The sequence below is a fragment of the Leopardus geoffroyi genome, chromosome B3, assembly GCF_018350155.1.
Source record: "Leopardus geoffroyi isolate Oge1 chromosome B3, O.geoffroyi_Oge1_pat1.0, whole genome shotgun sequence".
Lineage (NCBI taxonomy): Eukaryota > Metazoa > Chordata > Mammalia > Carnivora > Felidae > Leopardus > Leopardus geoffroyi.
This window is the reverse complement of record NC_059337.1, coordinates 55,861,622-55,873,700: the sequence shown is the minus strand read 5'-3', so window position 1 is coordinate 55,873,700 and position 12,079 is coordinate 55,861,622. Positions and strand designations below refer to the sequence as shown.

The window sequence follows — 12,079 nt, the reverse complement described above, 5'->3', positions numbered from 1 at the left end:
TTTTTACTGAGAGAAATTCAGATTTTTGAAAGTAGTGTTGATATCACTGACTTTCAAAAGCTTAGAACAAATGACAAACCAACTACAATGTGCACATTCACAAATATCAAACATCAAAGCTAAAGAAAGAAATCCATTTACCAATATGAACAAAAGTCCCATATAATGAAAGTAAACATGTTCAAGAACTGCATAGGTATTTGTAAATTCCACAGTTCACTTTTAAAGAATACTAAATACTCATATTTACACTTTAACCTTATATATATGTGTGTGTATATATATATATATATATATATATATATATATATATATATATAGACTTAAACTGGGTTTGAGTTCCAGTAATTACTGTTTCACTTACTTTCATTAAAAATCAGCAAAATGTTCTCTAAACCTACAACCCATTCATCTAATTTAATAACCTCATGATTAGAACTGAATATCTGAATGACAAAATTTTAGACTAAAGCTTAAACTTACATTAGCAACAAAAATTGTGGAACCAAGTCTACCAGCCTGCAAATTACTGATAACCTCAGGAGGAATGTTTGGATTATTGAGAATGGAAGGTGGTAAATTCATCAACCCCGATCCCATATCGGGTACATGTCCTCCTGGAAATGATCCTCCTGTTCGTTGCAATGCCCTACGAGCATTTTCTCCATCAGGATCCTATAACACACATTGAATGTTAAATACCACTAGATACATCAGTAAATCTGTATCATTAAAATAACAACTTCAAATTCTACAGTAGCTATCCCAACTGGCTCAAATTATTGGCCCTCTTGAAGAGTGAGCTTTTTTCTTATCCAGAGAATTCAGTCCCATAAAAACCTGTGGACAGACAAAAGATTTCAGTCTCCAGGGGTGTCAATTAAATACCCGTTTCCAATCACTAAAGTCACTTAAGAACTTGAAATTAGTTTAATTCTGCCCTTATACTAGGGTTCAAATACATGACACATACGCATAAATATATATAACTCAAAGAGGAACAAAATACTGTACTTACTGTGACTCTTTTCTTGCTAAAATGCAGTAATGGTGAATTCTCACCACTGGATGCCCAAGGCAATGCCAAATCAGACTAATTCAAAGCTTTTCAACAGTGGAACAGACTGTTACAAAACCCAGGAATATTGGGGTAAAGGGGAACTATTATAATGTGTAAGTTTCATTCCTAAACAAAATACAATTACCCACTTTCCAACCTTTTTCCTTTCTCAACAATGATTGTGATCTGACAATGGATTATGATCTGAGATGAAGGGGTGGGGGGATAAAGAAAGGCTAAGTGTCCAAGCAAATGATATTAAAAACTGCTTTTTTTTAAGTTCATTAACTGTATAAGAGAAATATTCTACCTTTAAACAAAACAAAACTGGTGAGTTTAAATGTACTTCTCATTTATCTCACCAGGTGGAATGCAAAACACACAAAAAAAACACATAAACACACTGATAGACTATTATCTGCAATACCAAATGACAATGATAAATGTAACCATCAACTCTATATTGCTAGTCTCAGTCTGGGAATATTAATAAAAAGAAAGTTGGATGACCTTAATAAATTCTCTAGGAAGGCTGGGAGAATAGAAGGTGAAAAACTAAATGCAGGGGCACCTGGGTGGCTCAGTCGGTTAAGCGGCCGACTTCGGCTCAGGTCATGATCTCGCGGTCCGTGAATTCGAGCCCCGTGTCAGGCTCTGTGCTGACAGCTCAGAGCCTGGAGCCTGTTTCAGATTCTGTGTCTCCCTCTCTCTGACCCTCCCCTGTTCATGCTCTGTCTCTCCCTGTCTCAAAAATAAATAAAACGTTAAAAAAAAATTAAAAAAAAAAACTAAATGCAATTAATAAAGGTATACTAGCTTCCAAAGTATTTTTTCACCATGAAGAAATAAAGAGAAATACAGAAATAAAGAAATAAATGTTTTGAAAAATGCTGCAGAATTTTTAAGTTAGTAAATAATAAATGTTTCAGGTCTAACTAAAGCTTCAAAAACTTGCACAAATCGAAAATTTATGATAGTGGTTACCTATGGGGAGAAGGAGGGGTAGGGGAGGTGCTTCATAAACTACTGAGATACACTGTTGTCCTTAACATCTTAGTATGTTTTGATTTGTCTTTTTATATTTTTGACATATATATAAACATATATACACACAAAAATACATACACACATATGCATAATAAAATATAAAACATATATAAATACAATTTATCTAAAACAAAGTAGCCACTATATAACATGGTTTTTATTCCTCTTTTCCCCTTGGAGGACAGCCTGCCAGTCACTACCTGTTATTGCTATTAGAGGGCCTATTAAATTTTATAACTGCTCCTAACACCATTTAATATAATGAAAAAATAAAATTCTAATATCTGGTAAGGAATATTGGAAATATATTTTTTCTTAGACTCTCACTAGTAGTTTTAGCACTGAGCCCAGTCATCCATTTGTAAATCAGATATTCCCAGGAAAGGGACCTTTAGTAATAATAATCCATAAAGTTAACTGAATAAAGAATACTTCATCATTTAGCTAGGCCAAACTCAGTTATTTTTCCCTCTTAAAAAAATTTAAAAATGGAGGTATCCTACATCAATTTGGATCACATAACTCTATTCTAGGGTCTCTAAAATATTACTGAGGATACGGGAAGTGCTAAAACTTAAAAGAACACAAACAACATAGGCTTGTCCTTTAGCATAAAAACCACCATGTAAATGGCTGGCACAGAGTACAACAGTCTAAACTTTCTCTACTTCCCAGTCAAAATCAAAAGGAAGGAAGGAAGGAAGGAAAGGAGGAAGGAGTGAGGGAGGGAGAGGAAAGGGAAAGGGAAAAGGAAAGGGAAGAGAGAGGAAGGGAGGGAGGGCAGAAGGGAGGGAGGGAGGGAGGAAGGAAGGAAGGAAGGAAGGAAGGAAGGAAGGAAGGAAGGAAGGAAGGACGGACAAACCCCCCAGGCTCAAACAGAATTAGAGGAGTTCAGAAGCTGACTCCAATAAAGGGATTTGGGATACTTGTATTTGTTGGTAGCATGGGCTTTAATTTTAAGCTATTATCACCTCATAGTCAGAATCAAGAGACCAACAACCAGGAATATTCCCACCTTGGACTGGAATAACAACAAGCAATTATTATTACAGCTAACATTTCTTATGTAGTTATATAATATTTTGAGCACTGTGCTAAGTGCTTTATATAATAACATCACAATTATAGTTAGTAGCTAACATTTATTAAATGTTTTACATATATTAACTGAAACCTTATAAAACTATCAGATAGCTTCTAATATCATTCTCACTTTAGTGATAAAGAAACAAAGCAATAGAGAGTGATTAAAGTTAGGTAATTTTTTAAGTAATTAAAGGTAAGTAATTTGCCCTGAGTCACCCAGATTATCTGATGCCAGAGCTTGAATTCTCTACCATGTTATCTCATTTAATACTCATAAAAACTCTATTAGGTACGTACTACCATTTGTACTGTTATAATTACTGAGGTTTAGAGAGTAAGTAACCTGCCTAGTCACAGAGCTAGAAAGTGAGCTGGGACTCATATCATTACTCAACCAAATTAAACTGTGACTGACAGTAATGCTCTACTACCAGAGACTTGCAACCTTGCTGGTAGAGACTCTTCAGGGTCCTAAAGTACACCCTCAATCATTTGTAACACAGACTTTAGCAAGAATATATACATAACTGGTCCATGATCAAACGATTCAGGTAAGATTAACAATATGAACTAAAGGAAGAAATGAAAATGACTGCTATTCAAGCTAATCATTAACAAGGTCAATTACACTTAAGTGTACATAGTTTTTTAAGTATCTTCTGATTATTCTTTTGTCAATGTATTATACTACTGTTCCATACAAAGGGAACATACCCACTTTAGGGGTTTCCAAGTTCCAGTTACAAATTTCACTAACAGATTCACAAGTTTTCTTAAATTTTAATCTGGCATAGTTTCAGGGTAATTTTAACTAAAAGTGAGTATCAATTTTATTCAAATACATAAGGTATTGGCATTATTAAGCACCCTTTACTATCAACTACAAGAATAGCTAATTCTCAAGTTAAACAACACAATCTAAAAACTGAAAATGTCTATACCAAATAAAGTCAATACATAAACCTTGCCATCTTTAAATATCTGCATTTTTTAAATCATGCACCTCTGCTTATAACAACTTGGAACAAATCAAATATATAGGAAAACTGCTTAAAAGCAAACAGGAAACCATGCACAAGCAAAACTATCTTCAATTATATAATGCTTTAATAAGCATCTAGGCTTTAAAAAAAAAGGAGTAGCCAGAGAAATACATCCCCCAAGATGAAAATCCAAAGAAAACATGTCTTTATATCCAAAAGTTTAAATTATTCCAAATATAAGAAATCTTACCTCTTTAATATTCAGGGGTCTTCCACTAAGATCATATTTGTTCATAGTTTCTAGTGCTTTCTTTACGAATTCTTCATCTTTGAATTCAACAACACTTAATGGGGAAAAAATTTATAGGAAATGTTTATATACTAAATTTTCTTTTTCTTAATCAGAAGTTTAAATTTGACTTAAGAAACTTAAAAAAAATTCTTACCCACAACCCTATATCCAGGTAGATTTGTCAATATATGCAAAAGAAGAAAAGTTTTAGATCAGTAGACGAAGTTAATGGTAAACTCTAATATTTAAGTCATGAAAAGCAATTGATAACACAATCACTTTTTATCTTTTACACTTCTAGAACATAATAGCAAGTGACCACAAATCTTCTGTCAATGTTTAAATCGATCTATTTAAAGGCAGTAGCATCTAGCATTTAACAAGCTTGGAACACATATTTACTTTTAGAGGACTCTTCTTTAGGTTAAGACTAAATAAGGTATTTTCACAAATTCAATCAAAAGTAACTCAAAGAAATTGAAGGTTTCCATAAAACACTTCTTCCATTGTTACGACTATTTTCAGAAGATGTATTATGCACAAATTGTTTTTAATGTATATCTTTCAATTTTATTAAGGTAAAAATAGGAAATAATCTCATTTTTAATTAATTTCTCTATTAGAGAAAACTGGCTGCACACAATTTAACAGCATCCAGTTTAAGTATATAAAATAATCACTTATGCTAAAGAAACAAACCTATACATTTTTAAAATAATTGTCATTACTGTTGGAAATGCCATTTGAATGTGATGACAAAGTTTTTCTCATGCACCAACTGGTTTTTGCAATATAATTGAACACTGTTAAAGCTTTCCATTGTATTCCTCAGTGTATTGCTTTCTTGTTGCTAAAAATCAAAACCTACTATCAACCAATTCCTTCTACGTCAATTTAATCATCAATGTCATTCATACCAATTGGTCAGAGCACTGCCTCTTATGTAGTCTTGCAGGCTACCAAATTAAGTTCTTCAATGTAAATTTCAAACATACATTCTGAATTAACACCTTTAAGCTATGGGCTTGTCAGAGAACTCTTAGGGAATATTATCAATGCAGTAACTTTTAGAATATCCTTGAAGACATCAAAACACAACAAAAAAAATCCTATAGTAAAATCTCTTGGCTAAGAAGAAGCATTACCTTAAAGCATTAGAAAAGTGAATGCCCTTTATGAACATTTACAAACCCATCCCTTCCAGGCAGCTAGTTTGGTTTGAATAAATGTCAGACTTGCTAGTATAAAGCCTCAAATCTTGCATAATAAAGTAAAACAAAATGAAACTTAAGTTTCCAAAAACTGGTACAAATATTATACAAAAAAGTAAACTGCTGAGGAACTTTTAAACCTCAAGCAGATTATGGCCCACAGCACTTACCCTTGATTTTCCTTCCGCATCCTTAAAGAGCTCCACGTATGTAACCTCACCGACTACATAAGACATACAAAAGGAAGATACCAAGAAACAATACATTTAAACACCAATATCTTGCTTTACTGCACACCTGTGCACAACTCTACAGAAAAGCACCTATTATTCACCAACAATCAAAACCAGACCAACATACCTCCTATCAATGGCTATGTAAATTTAACTAATTTTCTGAAATGTACATCATCCACATTCTCTAAAAAAGCTAACAACCATATTAACCTAATTCATACTACAGATCATATTTTGGCCAGCATGATATAGTTGGTGAACAAATGCACATATACATACAAATGGTCCCTTAACCTATCATATTAAAAACATCAACATTAACACTTTTCAAATAACTTTGGTCGCCTACACACAACAGCTGTTTTAAGGTGACTTTCTACCTGAATGTCTTCAATCATGTTTGCCATCAGTAAACTAAATTTACAAGTCATGCTTCACAGCAAGCCACACACTTTCTAAATAAAGTCAATGAATAAAACCAATCAAATAGTTGTCACCTTACAACAGATACACCAATGCAAGGTTTTTTTTATTTATTAGAAGAGATCAGCCTCAAAGCCAAGTACATAGTTTGCAGGACTGTTGACACTCAATTTTTCAAGAGATAACAAAACTAACTTTTACAAGATCAAATATTAAAATTATTTTTCCCCAAAACCAACCATATATATAAAATGAAGGTTTTCAAGTTATTCTAAAAACAAAACTGCAACAGCAGTAACTCAATTTTAATATAGAACTGCAGAGACAGCATCATGGCATTCATGACAATGCAAACAAAATGAACTCCACAGCCAGATTCCAGAATCCACCAAGATAGTAACAAAACAGCTTTTGGAAAAAAATAATCAGACCTTATTATTCATACTTTAACACGCTAATGTATTGCTTAACTAATGCAATAGTCCTTTAAAAATCTATAAAAACTTCAACTAGACAAAGCAATCACTTTAACAAAATTCTTGGTGGCATGCATATGCTGGCTCACTACTATACCACTAAAATGGGAAAAAAAAAAACTTCATTTATCCGTATGACTTTGTAATGAAATTGTTGTCAAGTGAGAGAAGAGGAAAAGATTAATTCATGTGTCAAGAAATAAACAAAAATCAATTTTTTGAGTCTGTGTGGCTCAGAGGAATAAAAAAGTTTGTTTAGTTCCTCCCCCTTCTATATGAAGATAAGCCAACAGTGGGTTTATCAGGAATGGTTACCTTTTTCTCTCATTAGATCTTTAATAGCTTGCCATTTCATATCATATGGGATGTTGCTAATGAAAACTCTGTTTCGATTTGGACCCTTCTTTTCTCCAGTGCCTGAATTCTTATCTTTCGAATAAGGATGAAATCTATTGGCCTTCTTATTTCCTGAAGATTTTTCTTTTAATTCAGATTTATCTTCTTTGACTGATTCATCATTTTCCCTATGAATTAAAAACAAAACAAGAAGAAAATCTGTCATGTTTCTAATAATGGAAGCCTACATTACATAAATATTGCATATTTATCACTTCACTTCTCAAAACTCTCCACCAAGTTAGACCTGGAGAGTCAGCTTGCTTGCTTTGAAATTACCCAATGCCATTTCAGAGCAAGAATTTGGGTATATTACCAAGCTTCTCATAAAGTTTGCTTAAAAACATAACTAAAATACATAGTTATATTATGGTATCTATACATGCATACATGCCCATATGACTCTCATAATTTTTTCTATTCCCAACTTTGATCAGGATAATTAATTAGTAAGGTATTCTAATATGTTCATATTCAACACTTTCTATGTATTAACCTATAAACTAAGATAGGGTATTTCATAGAATCATATAATTTTTACTAGTAGTTATCACCTACACGATGGGATGGAACAGAGGTAGGAAGCAGTACTTAAAAGACAACACGAATCAAAATTTTATAAATCAACTTTTTAATGAGACCCTAACTGGAAAAACATTTAATTTGTAAGACTGTAATCACAATGCGACGATCTGATGCTACCCACCAACCATCCATAACATAAAAGTATATACTTAAAGTAAATCCTATAGATAAAAATTTGGGTATATATCTTAAAAATGCAACTTACTTATCAAAAGGAATCTTCTTTTACAGAAAAAATAACAATAGGTTTTAAATCACTAATTATTCTAGTGAATCTAAAACTATTTAATTAATACTTCAATTTAAAGCAATTTTCCACAATCACATACTAATAAAAATCTCTGGAAATGACATTCAGAAATCCAAAATTTTTAAAGCTTCCTGGGTTTTTCCAACAACCAACCAGGTTTCATAATCCAGGCGCTCACTTATCTTCTAAGCCAACCAACTGTGGGACTCTATACACTGTAGTGCTCCACACACATGTCTTATCGTAGTCACCTGTTCCATGTGATACTGATATTTTTAGACACTACCTTTCTGAGCAGGTAACAACACAATCATAAATATAGGATGTAAAAAACTCTGTAAGAACGAAAACTATCTGCATTGGTATGAGCAGCACCTAGCATGGTGACGGCACACAACATGTTGCTCAATAAATACTAATTTTTGAATGAACAGTCAATTAAGAACCCATGCTCATCTGGGCACAGATGGTGTTGCCGTCTGCCAGAAAAACTGCTAAAATCAAGGAAGAGACATTAGAGCCAAACTTGCTTTGCCACCTTTTCAGACCTTGACAGGGACACCTTTACAATCAAACATCTTCCCTCAACAGAAATGGCACAGCCTAGAGTAAGTCTTCACAACTGTCCCAGCTCCAGCAAGTACCTACCTGTCTGAACAGTGTGCGACTTTTGAAAATGGCAGCAAGCGGCCAAAAGGTACAGAGGCCTTTACTCTGGTTCTAAGTACAGTAGGTACAAGAACAAACTCTTCCTTTTAAGCCCCCAGAGAATGTATGTACATAGTAGACTGTATTCTATGAATGTTGGTAAAATAACTGTCTCTGTTTAGGTAAGCAGACATCTATATAGTCTCTAGCTAAGTATGCCTTCTCCTACCTATTTTCTTCCTGAATAAAACCAACTGTGAAAAATGCACAGAGTTCTGAATTACAATGTTCTTCTATTCTTATATGATAGAAGATGCTTATATGTAAGGATTTGCTTAAAACAGTCTGATAATTCCACTGAAAAGCAATGATATTAATGTAGGATACCCTCTCCAAAATATTTATTCCAAGTATGACCAGAGAGAGCAATTTCTTCAAGTTTTCCTCACTTAGTGGCATATTGAAGATATTACTACACTGCTCATCTATAGTGCATAAATTGTCTATGGAAGGCAGACCAGTTTAATGGCTAGAGGTATGGTCTGATTATTGAGAAACAAACAATCTAATATTCAATTCCTAAACTCTTTTTATGTCATAAATACACTATGGAATGGACAGTTAAGATACAGGTGAAAGCTCTTAGGGAAATGATGCTACATAATATCAAATATTGGCACTATATCCAGAATTCCCTGTAATAATGCTCAAACTATTCACTTAAACCACCCCCTTTAATGTACTTGAAATAAAGACTGCGACTATCTTAAGTCACAAAAATGTTATCTACTCTTAAGATACAATTATGCCCACTGAAGTTATAAATTTGTGAAAAATCAATATTCAACATCAAATAAGAAAACATAATTTTAAAACGTGGTTTTAAAAACATGCTATAGTATGAAATCTAAAATTAAGCCCAGTTCCATTCTTACTCCTAATATAATAAAAAATACTACTCTACTTCAAACACTTCACCTTGCTTCGATGCTTAATATTTTACACAACATTTTATACCCTAATGTAACTTTCAATTTCCATATACTCCAAGATGTTAATCACACAGAAAATAATGAAGAGTTATAACAATACTGCTATTTTTCCTCCTGTTCACTTAAGAAAAGGATAGCTAGTATACCATTTTGGCATAAAGGAAAAGACCAAACCTAGGGAAACATCTTTAATTTCTTGTCAAAAGATGTGAACATGCCCATGAAATTCTCTGTGTATAAGTTTCACAATCATAAAAGTTCACTTCTGCATTTCTTAAACAAATATTTACTGGGCCTTTATAAACATAAGGCCTTGGGGATACAAAGATGAATAAGACATAGTGGTCTCTATACTCAGTGACTATGGATTAACCTCAGCAAAAGTCATTTCAACCTTGGTAAGTGGCACTCTGTTCTCTTCTAAGCAATACATATTTTAAGGCAATATTTGGTAATTTTTATAACCTCTGTGAATTCTTACCCTTAAAAATGTATGGTAGTCAAGGGTTATGTGTTAGATTGTTCAACTACTCCAGTTGGTTCACAGGGTCAAAAAAAGGTTGTTGGTTTGATACAGGTAAATGTTCCTAGTTTTTCAGTATGAATGACCAACCCATGCTGGACCATTATATGGTTCTTATGGAACTGACAGTACAAGAAACCCTTGAGAGTAGATTTGCTTCTTTATTCAACTTGGGAAAACAGGAAGGTCTGAGAGATATTAACTATAAACAATATTAAAAGAATCTTCATTTGTATATTCTACTAGCATTTCTTAATTTCTTTACTTAATATTTTCCTTTTCCTCACTTTGAAGTGAAAGAGACTCTTTTCCTACCTCTGTCCTCTTGTCTAGCTAACCCACAATGAGACTTTAAGAGGGATTAGAGACTTTTAGATCTGGGAGGTTTACATGCCAGCTTTATCTGTATGGACACTATTATACTAATCACACCCAAGTATAGTAGGGCTTCTCTCTATAATTCAAGACTGTGGTTTTTGTTTAGGAGAAAAGGGTGGCAAGCCCACATTTAGAGATAAACAAAAAGCACATATTTTATCATTCCAATGCCTTCTATTAGAATTTATGAGGCCAAATCCCTGAGAGCCCATAGTTTGGCATGCATGGTAGAAAGTGCTCCCTTTCCAGATGCTCAGTTACTGAGGTGCACCATTCTGCACCTAGGAACAAATTCCACCAAGGTCGAATCTCCTACACCTGCACCTCTATTCTGCCTGGAAGATGCAACCTATCCTATTCAAACCCAAGTGAGAGGAAGAGTGTCATAACTGAGCTGGGAGAGCTATCTTATCTGCGACCAATTCCTACACAAACTAGTCCAGGTCTTACCGTACTGCTTCAAACATTCTTATACAAAAGAAAGGAAAAATTCTCTTTTCTATTTTAGTTTGACCATATGTTCACTGCTTTCTACTCTGAGGCATAACTGAGAGAAGGAAAAAGATGTTTTCAGTAAATTATTAACATACTTCCAACTTCAAGTTTAAAGAGCTGGGCACATGCAAAAGAATGCCTGATTGGTATCCTCCTATATAACAAGAACAATGGGGAGCATAACAGTTCCTTATAACTAAAAATTATTATGGATTTGAGTCAACTACATTCTTTCTAGACACTGATGACAGGGGTAATCTTAAAAGCATCAGGCTTTCTTCAATTAAAAAAAAATCTTATTTTACCATTTTACCAAAATTAAGAACAAGCCATCACACATGGAGTTCTTAAAAAAAAAAACAAAAAACCTGCAAGGCTTACAAACATTTGAGAGGGATGTGGGGGACCAAGGAACCACGCACATTTCCCTTTCTGAATAACCTCTTACCAATTCAAGGGTAACACAACGGATTTAGGCTCACAGCACATTATTAAACTTCCTCTGTGGCGTGTATATATATATTCAGAAATTAATACATGTTTAGAAAGCAACAACAAACACTGAACTTATAAAGCTCAGAATGAGGCCGTAAGATCGGGGACTATTCCTTTTAAATACGTTCTCGGTAGTTAAGAGGAAATGTCCGATGATGTCATCCCTAGTTACTCCCTAGTGATGAACACTAACTACTGTACTGGGCTTTAAAAGGGGGACCATTTTCCTCCAGACAGTGGCGGCCGCCGTGCTTTGCTCAAAGGTTCTCCAGCTGGAAGTCTGGGAAGAAGGAGTGACCCGGAGTCTCCGGCTGGAAACAGGGGAGGGGCGTCGGCCCCCCGGCTCGCACCCCGGCTCCCCGGGCCGGGGCGGGAGGGAAGGGCCTGTGAGCGGCCCTACTTGCACCTGCTCCTCCCGCCGCCTACGGCCCGGGAGCAGTTATCCCCCACCGAGGCCCAGGCCGGCTTCGGCCCCCCTCCGAGGCCAACTCCCCGCCCCCCAC

At 34.6% G+C, this 12,079-nt stretch overlaps 1 protein-coding gene across 5 annotated transcripts in view; it reads right to left on the bottom strand.

Annotated features, from left to right (window-relative positions):
- Nucleotides 1-12,079, bottom strand: part of MYEF2 (myelin expression factor 2) — a 39,568-nt gene that overhangs the window by 27,144 nt on the left and 345 nt on the right. For 4 of the 5 annotated variants that reach the window (XM_045449821.1, XM_045449820.1, XM_045449819.1 and 1 more), the window contains exons 2-6: nucleotides 7,130-7,338; nucleotides 5,850-5,902; nucleotides 4,623-4,630; nucleotides 4,427-4,520; nucleotides 484-675 (exon numbers count right to left, since the gene is read on the bottom strand). In XM_045449821.1, coding sequence (XP_045305777.1) covers nucleotides 484-675; nucleotides 4,427-4,520; nucleotides 4,623-4,630; nucleotides 5,850-5,902; nucleotides 7,130-7,338 — 556 coding nt within the window. The remainder of the gene's footprint in view (nucleotides 1-483; nucleotides 676-4,426; nucleotides 4,521-4,622; nucleotides 4,631-5,849; nucleotides 5,903-7,129; nucleotides 7,339-12,079) is intronic. The other variant, XM_045449822.1, reaches the window with a different exon arrangement.